The following is a 19,191-nucleotide window of genomic DNA, read 5'->3' as shown; positions in this document are numbered from 1 at the left end:
TCCTGCTGATGGCATGTTTGTTTTCACATCTTTTGGGACTGTGGAGTCACTCAACAGTACCTTAGGCGGGCACCGCATGATGTCCCCGAAGAATAAAAGCCAGCTGAAACAAAACTGCGTATGATAAACTTTTTGGTTCCTACCCACAGTTATTGAAGCATACTGGGGGCTTTAATCAGCCTCTCCCAATGAAAACAAAGATTTAGTTCAGGTTCAGGCAGAAAAACAGTACAACCAAAGCAATACGTTAATGAAAAGAAAATAGTAGTTTAATTACATTAAATTCCTGCCTCTGGTTGTAAGCGAGAGCTTGTTCGTTTTCGAGTTCACTACGCTTCTGGTTGTATGAAGGTCTAGCATGCATTTCTCATTTATTCCTTTTATCAACAGTTGGAAAACTACGTTCAGCAGACTGGCATGGTGCATATCCAAGCGGATGCGGTGCATAACCAGACGGCCACTATGTTGGAGATTGGCACTAACCTGCTGACACAGACCGCTGAGCAGACCAGGAAACTCAATGTAGTGGAGACCAAAGTACTGTAATGATGTTAAACCTGAAGAGAAATATTTGACCATTGTACAGAATGAAACTGATTCATCAAACCAAGTCCTATATTTAAATGATCATTCAGACATGATAAAGACCACTTGGCAAACGTGAACGAAGCTGGTCCAGAAGAACTTCCTGTTTCAGTTTTTTAACTCTTTGAAAAAAATACAACCAAAAGAACTTTCATAACGGGAACAAAACGTTTCGCAAATATGTTTAATTATGTGTGTAAGATTAAAAAAAGAGAAAATAAATAAACCAGACGTGCTGCTGAACCAGTGTTTACATATTGCAAAGTGGTCTAAACATCTACTTATATGAAAATTCTTTCAGTATTTACTGAACCTGTGGTCATTTTAAACCTGTGTGATTTTATCTACTTATTTATTTCAAAGGAGACTAACGGTTTTCCGTTACCAACATTTTTCTAAATATCTTGTAAAAGTCATTCAGGTTTGAAATGACAAGAGGGTGTAAATGAAATAATATGATCATTTTCATTCTGAAGAGTAACTATTCATTTAAAAGACACACACTTACACATATGATTTATTTATATGTATATATAAGTGTTTAAAACATCATCAAATCAATAATCCAGATTTAAAAAGTTTTAAAACAATGTCAATTTATTTCTATTCGAAGGTTATGAACCAGACATCAAGAATTGCAATACAGTTATTAGAGAATTCCCTATCAACAAACAAACTGGAGAAGGAGCTCTTAACACAGATTTCAGAAATTTCAAAACTCAGAGACAAGAACAGGTAAGTTATTGTTACTAATAATAATTGAATAGTTTTAACAGCAATAACAGCAATAGGGCTGATATTGACTTTTTACACCAATCAGTTATTACAGGTCAGATCGGCTACAGCACGGCTTTACATTATCACAACTCCACATTAAGTTTTAACATTACAGAGCAACTTCTTCGGTTTTGCACATCTCATTGTTCTCAAAAGTTCACATTACTTTCCCATAGTCACAGCTTCAAGAGAGTTAGAGAGCGCTGCAGGGGTGAAGGCTTTGAAAAGGGAAATAATCAACCACTTAATCGACTGTTTATAATGTTTAATAACTACGCAATACGCTCGGCACACAAAGCAGACCCCAGGCGAATTTTCTTTGTACACTTACAAAGACGGACAATGGGTTTTCCCAGAAAGCTCTGTACGCTAGATTAAACAGATAACGCTTGTTGTCATTCATCTCTGACGACCAACTGAACTGTGTTGTTTTGGTAGCTGTACGAGGCATCAAACGCACAGAACATTACATTACAAACAAACTATTATATATTTCACTTTGCATGTAAGAAGGAGATAAAAGACATGCGCAAGACGACTTACGACTGTGCAAGAGAAAAATATTCACTATTGTTCTCAGAATTGATGAACCCGGATCAACTTTACGTTGTTACAGCCAGCGTCTTGTACACATTATAAGCCCTGGCGAGGATTTTACACAGTTCCTGCCAATCGATTGTGTGAAACGGATCTGTGTGATCAATCATGAAAAAATTATAAACATAACCATTAAACTGGCAAGCCCGTTTAATGACCATCTACAGCAATTTAACAAAGCGAGAGTTGAGTTACAGTAGAGGGCTGGATAGAGTTTCATTTGTTGTTTTAGTTATTTTAGGCTTTTGCACTGTGGAACGTGTTGTATTTCAACACATACACACACACACCGAGAGGAATTGTGAGGTTCTTAAGAAGTTTGTAGCACTGAATTATTGTTTTACAGCTATTATTTCTTTTGACAACAAAGATGATAAATGTAGTTCGATTTGTGGGTCATGCAAAAGAAAAACATCAAACGTTCAAACTCAAAGTTGAACAGAATGATTACACCAGAGCATTGAGAGATAATCCAACATTGATACTATATTCTGTATTTCAAGATATTGTCACGTTCAGAAAGAATAACAGGGTTTAATGATGCTTCATGGTTCTCCTTTAGAGTCGCTATAGTTTTCCAGTGTGTCATTTTTTTGTTGTGAATAAAGATCTTAAAGTGTTATGTTTTGATCACCTTAGAATGACCTATTTCTATCTACATACACCGTGGGTCCCGTTTCTACAGTAGCCCTAAAGGGACAAACTGCTTCCTTCTTCAAAAAAGCGAAAATGATCTTAGTCCTGTGTCAGCCACCATAGTGCTTCGAAAGGGGGCCGTTAAATTTCATACACTCAACCTTTAAAGAGAGAGTTTGTAACCATTGTGACTCTTAAGGCAAAACTTTAATAAGCTGTTACAATATGTGTAGAATTAACTCAATATTGATTATCATGTTTTTTATATCTTATATCATATAATATATATGTTTAAAGTCATGGCAGATCTATTTACCTGCCTTTTTGGGCATGAATTATCTGTTAATAGTATAATAAATCAACTAATCATTTAATCAAGTCTTTTATAGATTTGCTATGACAGCATCCACCAGATGAGCAGACAAATGTTTTGAGTTGTTACTGCAGCCTGGATTAATAATTCCCGAGCAATTCATTTTTTGCACTTTTTTGAGGGCTACATTTTTAAGTTATGAAGTCATTCTGAATTTAAAGAACGCCTCTCAAAAACCCAACATATTATGGTTCATTGCATTGCACTCTGCCTAACAGTTTTGAACATGAGAACGCATCTTGTGAGGACTGTCACCTTACGTTTGCTCGCTCAACAGCGGCTTTATTTTCGCACAACTTTCAAACTGAAGTGACAGCATAAATGCAGCACTGACCCCAACCTCTCTCACACTGGCCCCGGGCCCTATTTATTATTGAGCCCAGCCTCAGGAGACATAGCGGATTCATTCATAATACCGGCGGATAATTCAAGCCGACATTCCTGTCACAAACTTTTACTTCACCGTTCAGCTGTAATGACTGATGATCGTTCCATCTGATGCACGAGAAACATTTAGTGCAGAGTCATCTAGCCCCCTGCCAACATCATACCGAGTACGCCTGAGGTCAACGTCCGGTTCGACTCCATCTAGGAATCTGTCAGAAACATCTGTAGGATGACGACCTCACAAGATGTCAGCAAAACCAAAGACTTGTGATATTGTGCTTAATCTACTGCAGGGTTTTTCTTGGAAATACATAAATGCAGCAACTTAAAGAACCAACACGTAAATCGTTTGTTAATGTATCTGATGTGTTCTTTACCAGTCGTTTGGAGGATAAAGTCCTGGTACTGGAGTCACAGCAGAGGAGCGAGCTGGATGGAATGAGAGAGGAAAAAGAAAGACTGCAGGACCTGGTGAAGAGACAGACGTCAGCTATAACAGCTCTGGAGAGACAGCTGAGAGCCGCCAGCAGCAATAACTCGGCCCTGCAGAGACAACATCAGCAGCTTATGAAGTCTGTCCACACGCTCATTGGTCTGGTGTCTATTGGACCCGGTAAGACGCACCTCAATACATGAGATTACACTTTTTAATATTACTTTAATTTCTCAATTTTTCTTTAATATTTCTATTTTTTAAATGCTAAGTATATAAGTGCATCCGCAATAAATTAAATGTTACAATTTGACACTTATTTTAGATAAAAATTACAGGCCACATACTACTGAACCCATCTTTAATCTTTAATGAAAAATCTACTGTCAATACTAATATAATATAAAAATAAAATTTTAGCTTTAGATATATATTTATTAAACAAAATTTGATTTTATTTATCTGCGTTAACACTTTAAAGACCTGGGTGCCTCAAAATTCACTGTTTTGCTTAATGTGTTGATGTAATTTCCACTGAAACAGGAAGTAAGGGTGGGACATGTTTAATGCCTCCGCCCCCTTTTAAAGAGCCAATTACATTTAGTGTACCTCACAGTCTGGAATTCCATAAGAGCTGAAGTGCATAATGATTTAGAAAATCCTTAATGCTTTTTGGCACAAGAGAGAAAGTGTTTCTAAATGTGAATTTTGTCATTGTTTTAAAGCACATTCGTATATAGATATCCTTTAAGGGATAGTTCACCCCAAAATGAAAATTCTGTTATCATTTACTCAAATTATTCTAAACCTGTGTAAACATAAGAAAAAGATATTTAGAAGAATGTCTGTATCCAAACAGTTCTTGGGCACTTTTGACTTTCATAGTAATTAACAAAACTACTTTGGTAGTCAATGGTGCGCCAGAATGGTTTAGTTTCCTATATTTTTTCAAATATCTTCTTTTGTGTTATTCAACAGAATAAAGAATTTTATACAGTTTTTGAACAACTTGACGGTACGTAAACGGTGACAGGATGTACATTTTTGGGTGAACTGTCCCATTAACACCGTGTCTACACTGTCGCGCCTGTCTAATAAAGCTAATGTTTATACTAGAAGCCAAAAAACTTCACTTTTGATTTCGTTGAGACTTAATTTACACTTTTGATGTTTTGACACAAATTCAGCCTGTTTACACGTGTCTGCAATTAATCCCATCAAGATAAAATCATTTCTTTCATTGACCTTTCTGTTTAACCCTGAAATGTGTCACATTATGACTTTAAACACCCAACATTGATTGACTTTGTTGTTGACAACTTTGAGCTCTCTGTGAGGAAGGAAAAATGACACGCCGTTTTAAAACACGGTGCAACGGTATAACATCCCATATCTGAGAACACTGGTTCGATTCTGGGGTCATACAAAAGTCCTTAAATCTGGTGGCAGATTCCTACATGACCTCAACTGTCTGGTTAATTAAATGTGACACTAATGACAAATCGAGGAGCCATGATTCATAGAAACGGAGAGAATACAAGCTCTCGCTCCTGATGTCTTTGGCACCGTTCTCTTCGGTCTTGGATGAAGTTCACATGCGTCACAATAACACGCAGCGATAAGCTCTGCTAAATCAAGACTCCAACATTTTATACATGTCAGTTTATAAATGTTCATGCGGGGGCTCGCTTCAAGTACCAAATGTACTGGATTTTAAAATAAAGTCCCCCGAAGCTTGATGAACAAACATTCTGTTGGAACCAAAATGTTTAAATGACTCATCCCGAGCTAGACGACTAAGCCTTTTTATATTCTCAAATATGAATATAAATCTCATAGTACTGGAAGATATGGCACATGCCGGATCCAAAGCTTCATCCACACAACTTGTCTACACAGGCACCAAGATATTTAGATATTTTTCATCTTTTGCTGGCTGCTTGCTGGCTTTGTGTTCAAATAAATGCATTTGTTTTTTTTCTCAGGGTTCTCACCGTCTCCACAGCGGTTTCGAGACTGTGCCGAGGCCTATAAATCTGGACACAACATCAGTGGTGTCTACCACATTTACATTGGAGACATGACTGAGCCGACAAAGGTGTGGGATGTGTTTTTTCACAAGTACGACGTGATCTTGGCTATCATATAAAGCATGTACAGGATGCAGATGGGAAAAAAGACTATCCAAATAAATGCTGTGATGGAACACATACTGATAAATGTATACATTGAATGCACTTTGCATAAAAGGGTCTACCACATAAATCAAAACAATGAATGTAAATATTGTTTTCGTAGGTCTTTTGTGATATGGAGACGAGTGGAGGTGGCTGGACGGTAGTCCAGCGAAGAATCAATGGTAGTTTAAACTTCCAGAGAGGCTGGAAAGAGTACAAAATGGTGAGCAAAAACACAAACGCTTCAGAGGGGCCGTCATGTTGAGATCGCATGACCAGACAAAAACAACTCATTATATTTTAGAATTGATTCATCCAAGTTCATGTTAATTCATCATTTACGAATACATTTTTAAATCAAAAGTTGTATCCGTTAACTTTAGTTAATACACAATAAACAAACATGAACAATTGTTTTAGCGTCAACTTACATGATCAAATATGAATAAATGTTGAACATCTATAGTGTTCATTTTTAGTTTATTTGCTAATGTTAACAAATGCAACCTTGTTGTAAAGTGTTACAAAAAATGTTTTTTTTTGGAACAAAGAAAACCAACTACATATCTGTAAACGCCCTAAAATTGTGTCTAAACAGCACTTATTTCTGATATTTTAAGTGTTTAAATATGTTGTAGCCAATGAATAAGCTGTGAAATCAATACTGCACTTTCCCAATGCAATGCGTGCCAAGAACACGAAGAGCATCTGTTCTGGGAAACTATTAATCATGTTTTGACAATGTAACAATAAAAACATCTGCCTTGTGTCTAATGCAGCATTTCATTCATAGCTGGACACGAAGTGAGATTTTTTTCAATGGATGTTATATGTTCTCCATCACGCAGGGATTTGGTGATCCCAGTGGAGAGCATTGGTTGGGTAATGAGGCCGTTCATCTGATGACAAGTCAAGCCCAGTACTCCCTCCGAGTGGAACTTCGAGACTGGGAGGACAATGGTGCCTACACACTTTATGACAAATTTCAGCTGGCCAGTGAAAAACAACAGTACAGGTATGTTGTGTGAAAGCCATTTTGTTTATTAAAGCAATATGCTCCAAGACGCAGTGGGTTACCGGGGTAGCCTATTTTATAATGGCTTACAACTCCGCTCAGCCAATCAGAATCAAGGACCAAAACTGACCGTTTTATAATAAAGATTGCACACAAAATGCATAACACATACATTTTGCAAGAGACAGAGACATGTGTAATTTTCAATGAATGAAAGTAAAATATTTTGTATTTGATGTTCCTAAAAATCATCTAAAGAAAAATAACACTGTTTGTGAGACATAATGGAGAAAATACAAATTTGAATCTTTAAAGTCCAACAAAGAACACTATAGAGTAACTCAAAGATTGCATATTTTTATATTTAAAACCCATAAGCATGTTAGCATTTTACCACTAGATGCGTTTTTTGAACGTGTCTCATATTCTACGACATAAAATAGGCAGTAATAACCCGCATGTGATTTTTAAAGTTGTATCGTGTTTTATAACCGATGGTTGCTTATAAGTTCCTGAAAGCTAACTATATCCTTTGGCGGGGACATTAAACTTCATAACGCATACAAATCTTACAAATAATGTAGCATGGCCACAAATCTTGAAAAACGTGGATGGAGATTCATTCACAGACAAATGACCTGCCATGGAACATGTTTTAGTCCATTTCGAAAAGGTTGTTGGAGGCTTGGTGGTGGTGACGTTGACATCAAGCGACTGTACTGTAGTCTGTTCACAACATCATGTTTTACTTCTTGCAATTGTATTAAGGCTTCAAAAAAGGTTATATTGTGTTAGTTGCCAAAGATTATCTTGATAGACAAAACGTAGACAAAGCTTATTTTTTTCTATCTTTCAAAAGTCTATGGGAAAAATTAACAGGCTTTCGGATGAGGGAACCTGTGCGGCACTAACTTCCGGGTTGGTCATGAAAAATATGTCATCCCTGCACTCGTCTATTAAGTGTTCAGTAATCCTGACCTGTTTTTTCCTCAGGCTCTCACTAGGCAGCTATAGCGGAACAGCCGGACAACAAAGCAGTTTAGCATCAAACGGCACAGGTTTCAGCACCCGGGACGCCGACAACGATAAGTGTAATTGCAAATGCGCCCTCATGATGACGGGAGGTGAGCTACAACACTTTTTTTTTTAAACAGGAGTAACACTAATTTGTATTCAAGGCAGCTACAGTTTTGCATTAAAGAAATCATTCGCACACAAAATTAAAATCTTCCTTTACTCACCCGTGTGTTAACTTGAACAACCTTCTTTCTTCTGTGAAACACAAGAAAAAAAGCACCATCAAAATCTTAGGATAGCATATAATTCGGATAATTTGACATGTCATACTTGTTACATAAAAGACTAAACTCATTTTAGATTCATCATAGATTCTCATTATCTTCACTTCGATCTAGAAATAAAATCAAAAACATCATCCAAATTCTCATCCCTCTAAGAAGTCTAAACCATAACACACAATTACATTAAACACATTAAAAGTCCATGTCTCCTCACCTTCAACACTCCCCATCCAAACAATTTACTCGACAGCTGCTCTTAGCTAAGATTCTACACCCCTGAACTCCTAAACAGCTTTTTGATCGTGTCCATTGCGACACAATTTTGTAAGTTGTTGTAGTTGATTACCGTCAAACCGACTTGAGACCTTCACGTGGCCTTTTTGTTTGCATTTTAAATCATAATCAAAAGATACAGAGATGGATTCTTCTGTGCTTCCATTCCAAACTAAACATGTGTTGTGGGAGACGATATTGATTTAATCGGAGTTAGATCGACCGTGTCCTCTCAGAAAAGGGAAAGTATGGTTTTTATCGAAGAATTGCAGTTTGCTATGACAGATTTAACAAACACAGCTTGCACACCTTGGGACGGTATACACTTACCGTCAATTACCGTCCACGGAGAGATAAAGAATCTCTTAAGAAATGGGTCGATATAAGACATTATACAGAGGACAGGGTCAAGAGGTTTCGTGATGTGGTTCAGTACGACCACATTTTTAAACCTTAATAAATCCTTTACATCAAAAGGTTGAGTAAAGTGTGCTATTACGACTTTTGAACAAAAATAAGAAAATATATTTTAAGTCTGCTTTTTTGTACTTGCAGAAAAGTATAGTTGTAAAACTACTTATACATTTCAAGTACAGACTGTTTCAGCAGCAAAAGAATAAACAAACTTTATGAGGCCGTAACTTAACTTCTGATAGACCTACGCAATAAATGTGAAGTCGTTTTAATTTCATTTAATACAATTAATATGCGACAAGTTATTAATATAAATATACATTTAGTTATATTTATAAATTAATTTAACTTAATATTATATTTATATGAATATATCAATTGATTTAATATCAATTAAATATATAACCAAACACAGACCGGAAGACCAGGCATCTGCGTATGATGAAACCTTCTATAGTTAAAAATAAATTGAAAAGTGTGTCAATTTAGTCACAAGCAGTATTAAAATAGTATATTTACTGGTATACAAGTGCATACTAGAAAAACTTTAAACACTTAAAAGAAACTTATTTTTTTATAGACAATTCTACAGCAACAACACAATCAAACGTCATGTGGCTCAAACTTAATTTTCCGTAGACCTCTGCAAAAAAATCAGTTTCAGTATTTAATACAACTTATATACAATAAATGATTAATATAAATGAATAATAAAATGAATTTCATATAAAATAAAATGTTATATTATAAGCAAACAAAGACCAGAAGTTAACTTCGGGCCAGCCACATGCGTCTGATGAAACCATCTACACTAAAAGGAATTACAAAAATATCGATTGTTTCCAAACTTTCGATTTTAATATACAGACATATACAACAAATAATAATTATTGCTTTAATAGTATTCTGAATATTTTTCCCATGTATTTTCGATCCATACAGGCTGGTGGTTTGATGCATGTGGTCTCTCCAACCTGAATGGAATCTACTACACAGTGGGTCACAACATCCGCAAACTCAATGGGATTAAGTGGCATCACTTCAGAGGACCCAGCTATTCCCTGCAATCGACTGCCATGATGATCCGACCAGCTGAATTCTAACATTGCGATTTGAGTATTATCACGTCGAATGAACCTTCAAACCAATATGCCTTACAAACATCCTCGCAAGCAACACAGTTCTGAAAGATATTTGACAAACAATCAGGAACGTACGAATGCCGATGTTTTATAGCAAATCAGAAAGACAGAAATGTTAAAAACACCTCATATCTGCTCTGCGATTTCTCCTTCAAAGCACATTTCTCTTTCTCAGACCCACAACTTCTGTTCTCTGGACGTACGGCTCACAAACTGAAACAATGTCAACAATGCTTTGACAAGGGTCATTGTTGTGGCATCAAATAATCCCCCGTGCCAGAAGAACACTGAGAACTTTAGGAGGACTAAAGGGATTAAAAACTCACGCTGATTATAAACAAAAGACTCAGTGAGGCTCTTCATGTTTTTGGACTTATTTTGAACAGTCGATGCTGTCCAGACGAACACCAAATGCACCTTCATATTTGTGTGGTATTTTAACAATAGCTCATAACTGGATATTTTGATATTGTGCATTTATTATGCTTCTAGCTTCATTTTTATATGTCAATGTTCTGAATTGCGTCCAAAGGTAATGCGTAACGCAAGTGTATATTGTATCATCAATGCGACGGGAATTACAGAACGCATAATGAACAAAAGCAGAAACACGGAAGATCTGGGTAACATGAACAATTTAGCCCCTCAAGATGAGCCAACCTGAATAGCCTACTGTCATTGAGATGAAATGCTAATGGCTAACGTTCCCCAGGTATACAAATCTTATTGGGTAGCTACCTGAATGATAACACATCAGCATGGACATTTACAGATAATGCCATGACTCCTTAGGTTTGATACTACCATCGCAAGATGAGAATACGCGAAGTATGTACAATGGGACTGTGTGCTTGTATTCACGTTTGTTGTTGCAACACAGTTTTACGGGAATTGATGACATTGTCACGAAATGTAATCTATTAATTTGTGTTCATAGACACAGATTTCTTCTTTCTTTTGTGTCACCCAGCACGATAATCTAAGATATTTTCATACGCCATATCGTGAATACATATCGACGCAATCTGATGGGAATTCGTAGGCTACCTGTTTCACGAAGTGGCTCATTCGTGTGAATCCCTACAATCTCATTTGTACATCCTATTATGTTTTGATTTGCCCCTGTGACGTTGGTTTAGGGGCAGGGTTAGTGTGGGCCTTAATTGTTGTTTTGCAAGATTGTAAAATTGGAGCGTTTTAGCAAAATTAGCCTTTGCGGCTGTGATTTTAGGGGTTTGGGCTGGGATAAGGTGTTGGGAGAGCCACCTCCTTAAATACTTATGACCATTTTTGATATCAGGTTATAAATGTATGCACGCGGTCTGCTTATTGAAAGTCATGTTGACTGACACAAAAAAAGAGGTAAATTCGTGAGCAAGAATTAATAGATTCTAAATTTCACTGCCTTGAAACTGGGTTGGTTTTTGCATACTTACATAAAGTATGTGTCCGGCCCAAGAAAAGTTGGCCTCACTCATGTGATTTGTTCGTTTTTGTGTGTGTGTGAAAGAAAAATGCTATATTTTGTTTACTGATGTCTTTGTATTCTTTAAATTTAGAATGACCTGTTCTTCCAATGTATGAAAAGTCATGTAGAGTATATTTGAAGGATGCACTTTAAGGAGCAAAATAAGAGGTTCACCCTGTTGGCAGATACTCTGAATGTCTCTACAACTGATATAAATGAGGTTATAAAGTTGCTGCTTCACAGTATTAGCTTTTGACCGTAAACCTTTCAACATGTATTACTTCTTTTAGCCAATAAACCTTTCATTGCATAATAAAACTTTGCAGGAACATAAGAAGATCAGCTACGCAATCGAAATGGATAGTAGCTTTTTTAAATAATGTTGAATACGCCAAAGGCTGTTTTGTCTCTTGAGATATTTGCTTCCTAGTTCATGTTTTTTACTTTAAACTCAAGTCCATCTTTCCGCCAAGAACAACGGAAGCGCAAAACATTCCTTCTGTAAAATGCCTATATTTGTATGATAAATCTTCATTTTTGTTTTGTTTTGTGAGATCTGCAAGAGCAATAAAGTGCTTTTTACATAAGATAGTGGGTGCATTTTTCCGTCATGTAATCAGTTTCGTACCACATATTTTACCTGACACCTCACTAAAGTCACACTCAGACACAAGCAACATACGTGATCTTTACTGCACTCAGTAATGATGAGTTAGAAGGTGTTATGTCACAGATATGCCTGTTCATGTTATCGCAAATCACTCACAGCTCTCCTAACATGGATGGTCACTTCCAGTAGCCTTGGTGTTGGCCTTAAAACCAAAATGTTTCAAGTTCAAATCTTACAAAAAAGAAATACTCTAAAGTTATATACAACACAACCTCTAATTGCTGACATATGTAGAATACTGCAAATCATCAAACCAGGAAAATGTAACATTGCATTATATAGAATATTGATTTAAAGTCATCCTCATTGTGACCTTGAGTCCTAAAATTAAAAAAAAAGTATTCCGAAATTTAAAGAAAGAAAGAAATTTAGAAAGAAAGAAATATAATGAAATGATGGGAATAGGCCTACATAAAATTTCATCATGTGATATTTAATATTAATAATAAACAATCATGCCCCAAACTATGCATTTTGTTCATGTATTTAACTACCAAAACAGAAAATAATATGGCGGCCCAGTATAACTCTAACGTTGAGAAGCTCTGCTACAAACTGGTAAACAATTAATCCACCAGCAGTGGATAACGCAATACAAAAGCATGATCCGAATGTCACACGTTTATTATTTAAAAATGTCTGGATTCGCTTACATTCTCTGTCACTCACACCTGAACCTCACCTGTGATTTCTGAAGGAATGATTACAACCCTTTATCAGTGCAGTAAAAGAAACGGAAACGTCGCCGTCGTAAACGCTCGCTCTCTTGAAACGTATTATACAGGGTATACAATGACGTCACTATCCCTCATGAACAAGCCGGGAAACGCTCCCTTGAGTGGTAAAAGGCAAAATGGCTGCATTCAATAGGAGGACTAAAACACGCAATTATTCAAGCTGGACTCGAAGGTGATCCTTTCTACCTTGTGACTTACAAAGGAATATCCTCTATAGAGCTTGTTATTCGACGTCATGCCGCGATATTTGTTGCGCCATCTTGTGACGATGGCTGCTAGTGCCTTCAATGCAGCGTTTCGTTTTTCTGGTTTGATTAGGAAATATAAATGATGTAGGTCGGTCTTGCGGTGTTAAAAACTGTCGTTCAGGAAAAGCCTTTTGTTCTATCACTTTTGATTTGTCCATATCAAACAAAACAACGGTACTTATCAAAACAATTATAGCTGTGGAGTATTATCCTCCCAAGATGGCGGCGCCACTGCAACATGCAGCATAGGGCATGACGTCAGCTTCACGTTCTCTATTGTTGAAATTTCTACCAGCAGCTCTTTGAAAATAGATATCCTTAAAGGGAATCTTGACTCGACAAATCATGTAAATTTATCACGTTTAATGTTTGTGAAAGCGGGTAGGGCTAATGGGCAACTACGAGCAACAAGACAAAATACACACAGACTGGGGAAAAGGCTAAAACTTTCAACAAAACAACCAAACATCATAAAGTCACGCAAGACAATACATGCACAAACGTATTAATAAGTATTTCGTGAAATTGTGTCTTATAGCCTACGTGGGTGAAATTTGGTTCTCCAGCGCCATCTGGTGACCCGATCAGTTCAAACAACATATCTTCATGTTTTCAAGAATTACAGTGTGGACTAGTGCAAAATGATATTATTGCTGTTTATGCATAATTGATTTATTCATATTAACAGCATTTCTGATCAAAGACTGATCTTCTTATTACACTGTTGCAGGTCAATGCAGCAAGAAATTCTCTGTGTAAAGGAAGCTCTATTTAATCCACTATGTGCTTTTTGTCCTCCTTCCTCTGACCTGAATTCAGTCTTTTTTTCTCTGGCCCTCTGGCTCTTGTTCCTCTGGAGAAGCTGGGGGGAAAATCTAGGTTATAGTTTTTAAAAAGCAGAGAAAAATTAAAAACCAGAATGCGGTTCTTTCTCTTTGACAGGCATGTACTTTTGCAACCCGTTAATTTATCAAGATTCTGGTCATTTAGTTCAGACACCTGTAGAGCAGGTGTTCACAACGTTCATGGGTTCAATACCCACCTTGAAATCACTGTTCTACAAACCAGTATATATCTTACCAGTAGGGGGCAGTTGGTGACAGGGTTCTGTTAGTATTAGTAAGGTTGAAATGTATGACCAAAGGTGAGTGAAGTCATTCCTACTGTACACGACTTTGTTTTCATGTCTTAAGAATATTGAGTCCTCGAGAAGATGCCGACATTTTTGCCATATGCAGTATCTGAATATTAAGGAATATTCTAGATGTTTTTATTTCCTTTATGTATTAGTTTAATTTGTATTTACGTGTGTTTTCCCTACTAATAACCTTTTAATTGAGTGTCATTTTCTATTATAAGTGAACTGTGTCAATATGGAGCAAAAACTGTTTCAGTCGTAAGCAGCTTTGAACAATTGCAGTTCATAGAGTGTAACCCACCACATTTTGGAATCTCATCTATCAGGTATTGACTGGTAAGCACAGTTAATGTAAGGACAGATCACCCTGGGCACGTTGTGACTGATGTCCACTTATCTCATCCACAATGTTGGCATGTTAAACTCTTTTCCAAATCAGTGCTGTTCAGCTGTTCAGTCCTATCATTCTTAATGCGGGGGGCTGTGTGACATAGACTCAGCTTTAGCTATTCTAGATCGATCGTAAACCTAGTTCAGGGTAGGCTGAGAATTCCAGAACTCTCAGAGAGTGTTTGAACTGACATCATTTAGTCGCTGTAATGTTGATATATTTTTACAGACATACAGCGTCATTTTAGCCTGAATAAGTCTTTTTTCTATATATTGTTTAAGTGCGATATATTTATAAATAAAATATTTAGTTTTTCATATGTAAATATGTTATAAAAATAAGTATGTATATTTTTGATTGAAATGCTATGTTAAGAAAATGGGATTGACAGAATATTATATTTTATTTTTACCACTGTTTTCCATGCAGTTTATTGGAGAATCATCTAAAAAACATAATTATGAACATGGTAATCATTTAGTACTGAAGTATTTTTAACTGTTGTGGTACCACCAGTACCTATAAGGACATATTGGGTTCAGGCAAGTGTCTTGTAAACGGATGTAATTGGTTCATCAAGGTTTAATTTAGAAATGTGATCATCATCTCACTGTTCTGTCATCAATAGCTCGTAAGCACCCCAGCACTGACACACTGACTCGTTGTGTTTAAATTATACATGAATCAGATCACGCAGTGTTATTATGAAAATGCTGGATCTCTTTTCATTTCAACTTTTCTTCAGTTTCCCCATCTCATTTCATAAAGTTACACATCACAAGCTCTATGGTCTAATGAGGATACTCTGGTAAGGGATGGTTGGGTTGTTATTCAATTTGATGCATTAATAAGAGAATAAATGAATTCATTGGCATTGATATGTGGACAATTTTTTTTAAAGCTAAACACATTTGTTAAGAACTGAAATATAAGCAATGATAGTGACCAGGGGATTGTAAAGTTTACATCATAGAGATGCATTTGTGCAGTGGCATTTTATTTATGGTTGTTTGTTTATATGCATCTCTATGGCAAGCTGTTTATTTATCACGTGTTTCTGGCCATTATGCATTCATGGTTATTTAATTATGTTACGCAAATAGCCCAGTAGACCAGACACGTCTAATTCATCTAACATATGATTAATGAAATGTTAAGTGTGTTATGTAAGACATATTTTTCATTAAATGGTGCTGTGCTGTATTTTTCTGGAAGGGTTTGTATGTCTCTTGCTGTAATTCTAGACACAACACTCTATTTAAATTTAGCATTTGTCCCCCTCACCTTTAATTATATGTTTCCAATCTGCTGTCCAAGAGGTTATAAAGTAAATATATGCTGGGGCTTTTATGGGCAGATCTATAAATCATTTAAACTGTGCAGACTCTCGTCTCAGCCTGTACGCAAATCTAACCCAGTGGCGTTATTGTATTTTATTTGGATTTGTCAGTTGTACACTTAAAAAAAAATGACGGTTACAGTGAGGCAAGAAAATTAGGCCAGTCCATAAACGCTGACATACAGTGAACGTGTTTTAGAGTTGTTGGACGGTAAACATTATATGTGTTTGTCATTGAATAAACAATGTGGAAGCAAATTATTTTTTCTACTATTCGATAATTTCCCACACATGCTGTCGATTAAGCGTTTACTGTAACAAATCTTGGTATAGAGACCTTACATAATGAAGCGTTATGTTATTTTGACCTTAGCATTAGTTATTTCTACAATAAAAAGATATTTCTTTCAGGTGGTAAATTAAAAAAAAGTTATTTTGTTGTTCTACATTGAGAAACATAGTTGAAGTGTGAACTATTTTTATTCATCTTCAAGACGCATGCACCACAGAGCAAGTCGGTCACATCTACATGCACTAATTGGATAATATGTTCTACAGAACAGGTTTCGTAAAAAAAGTTATCTCCTTTAGCAAAGAAGCGTAAACGTGACGACATCGTATCCCTGTGTCAGCCACCATAGTGCTTTGATAGGGAGGGGTCAGGGGTAGAGTGGAGACGTTGGTTGCAATTTCGCAACCCCACCACTTGATGCCACTAAATTTCATACAGATTACCTTTACTATATTAAAGATCGGGTAACACAGGCAGTTTTTGCCAATCTCATATTAATCTCGAGTACCTATACAGTAGCATTGCATACGTTAAAAAAGGGAAAGTTTTATTTAGAAAAAAGGGTATTTAGCTTGATCAAATGAACAAAAGAGAGATAAAGCTGTACGATTATTTCTGTTAATAGACGAACTGCTGGAGGCAGGCAGGGGGCACGGAACTAGAGCACCAGCACACAACATCCTCGCATTAATTCCTTCGTGTTTTTTTACAATATGCACGTAATTTATGCGCCGATTGCCAACAAAACACAGACATGACATAGTTTAACTTACGGCGTGGGGTTCATGTCTGCCATCTTTTAGCACTGGGATCTATCAGTTTCAAACGATCTCCAAATTCAGCGTTATATCCACCGTTTATAACATCCATCAATGAAATGCCGTGAACAAACAAACAACTGACTTCTCTCACTATCGCAAGAGTAATGAGCTGCAGCTTTTGGCCCACACATGGCCGATCTTGACGCAGGTCAGCTTTTTAACAAGTTGACCATGTTAAGCATGAGTAGCCAGCACGTTTAACAGTGTTAAGAAGTCAGAATGCACAAAATAGCATGTTACCGGATCTTAAATGTACCCAGTATGAGTAAATGAAAGACTTTAATATTAGGTATGACAGATTATAGATTATATTTAAAACTGCAGCCTTGTCACTGTACAACTAGTTCGTGCTCATTTTCTTCTTTTAAAATCATGCCACGTGCAGACATCAAAGGAAGAATGTTAAAAAAAAACATACACGTAATAATCTGCCAAATCGCATCTGACATGCGACAAAGCACAATCAGTGACTTCAGTCTGCATGCGGTCGGGGGTCATGACAAGCAAACGACTCAGACCTGATTACATCTATTGATACGAGAAGGAACAAGAGAGCATAAGAAAGAGAGGTAGAGGAAATCAGTAATATAGACGAAAGGGGAATAGTGAGAGGGAGAAAGAAGAGAAGGAGATTTATTTAGTGCGCTTGCGCTATGAGCAGGTGCTGCTATGTGCCGCATGCCACATTTTAAAAATCTCATCTGAGTCATGGAGAAAAATGACTCACATACCACAGCAGTCCTTCTTATCAACATACAGAGAGTGAGAAAGATAAAGAGAGAGTGAGAGATTTAGGGAGAGACAGAGAGAGAAATGTTGCCACGTCCACTAATTTTAAACTAATCTGATTCGTAATGTCCACCAGCTAAAAACACTAAATATCAGGATTGTTATCATAGTGGTTTTTTTATGTCAAATCAACGAAAACTAATTTAACACTGGTCAAGCTAATGTGATGTGCATGCCTGCATAGAATAGAATAGAATAGAATAGAATAGAATAGAAAATAACTTTATGTCATTGTTTATGGAACAATGAAATACAGTTTAGCAGCTCTTCACGATTGTAAAGTTATAGACATAAATATATATACAGTAAATAGAAGGTTGGCATATACAGACATGATTTTTCTTTCCTGATGTACATTACTGTATATAGATCTGTGCATGTATGTAAGCATAATATAGTCAAATGTATGCATTTATTATGTGGCCATGGAATATGTGCATCTGAAACATTCAGTAAAATTATAGAATTTTCTTACAGCACAATAGTTCAAAACAACTTTCTTTTTGTCTGTGAGATCTGGCAACACAGAGCGAGAGAGAGATCTGAGTGTCTTTGAACAGCTTATGCAGTACCTGGTGACAATGCAAGCTTTCTCTGGTTTGTTAACTGGATCTCATCGTAAGGCTAAATGAGGTGGTCATGGTTAGAGATCACACACAGCGCTGATCGGAGAGTGGGCGTCTCAGTGCGATGACAACACTCAAATCCTCTTCTAAAAATATAAATGTGACGATGGTCATGGTATCAGAAAAAACGAATTCTTGATTCATGTATTATGCTATTTACATAGCATGTAAATTGTCGTGTTTAAAAAAAGAGTTTGCGTGTCAGTGAGATAAAGAAAGAATGTAAGCAAACAATGGAGCTTTTAAAGTGACGGCACTTCAAACATGGCACACCAAAGCCAATGACAAAGCAAGGTAAAAATATTGTGTGGTGAATATATAGTTCAGTGGACGCTTTGTAGCTCATATGTCTATTAATAGAACACAGTCAAGAATAATTCATTGACTTCAACCACCTGATGTCATTGAGATAGTATTAATAAGGAGAATACAAGTTATTAATAGACATTGTCATGTTTGGACAGTACTCGTGCATGCGCACACATAGGTCATTTATGCAGGGCTTTATTGTATTCATAGTTTTTCCACAGAGCTGTAATGTAACAAGAGGTAAATAACAAAG

At 36.5% G+C, this 19,191-nt stretch overlaps 2 protein-coding genes across 3 annotated transcripts in view; one reads left to right on the top strand and one right to left on the bottom strand.

Moving 5' to 3' along the window:
* angpt4 (angiopoietin 4) overlaps positions 1 to 12,133 on the top strand; it is a 43,205-nt gene extending 31,072 nt beyond the window's left edge. Inside the window, exons 3-10 of the mRNA XM_056749914.1 lie at positions 391 to 537; positions 1,199 to 1,320; positions 3,736 to 3,968; positions 5,774 to 5,886; positions 6,087 to 6,188; positions 6,814 to 6,980; positions 7,974 to 8,104; positions 9,911 to 12,133. Coding sequence (XP_056605892.1) covers positions 391 to 537; positions 1,199 to 1,320; positions 3,736 to 3,968; positions 5,774 to 5,886; positions 6,087 to 6,188; positions 6,814 to 6,980; positions 7,974 to 8,104; positions 9,911 to 10,071 — 1,176 coding nt within the window. The 3' untranslated portion in view covers positions 10,072 to 12,133. The remainder of the gene's footprint in view (positions 1 to 390; positions 538 to 1,198; positions 1,321 to 3,735; positions 3,969 to 5,773; positions 5,887 to 6,086; positions 6,189 to 6,813; positions 6,981 to 7,973; positions 8,105 to 9,910) is intronic.
* The window catches only part of rims4 (regulating synaptic membrane exocytosis 4), a 45,119-nt gene continuing 29,693 nt past the window's right edge, over positions 3,766 to 19,191 (bottom strand). Inside the window, exons 7-8 of one of the 2 annotated variants that reach the window (XR_008906934.1) lie at positions 8,222 to 8,252; positions 3,766 to 3,898 (exon numbers count right to left, since the gene is read on the bottom strand). The gene's annotated coding sequence lies outside the window, so the exon portion shown is untranslated. The remainder of the gene's footprint in view (positions 3,899 to 8,221; positions 8,253 to 19,191) is intronic. The other variant, XR_008906935.1, reaches the window with a different exon arrangement.

This window comes from Triplophysa dalaica, chromosome 6 (assembly GCF_015846415.1).
Source record: "Triplophysa dalaica isolate WHDGS20190420 chromosome 6, ASM1584641v1, whole genome shotgun sequence".
In the NCBI taxonomy this organism is placed as follows: domain Eukaryota; kingdom Metazoa; phylum Chordata; class Actinopteri; order Cypriniformes; family Nemacheilidae; genus Triplophysa; species Triplophysa dalaica.
Note: the sequence above shows the minus strand (reverse complement) of the source record. Positions and strands in the feature narration are given on the sequence as shown.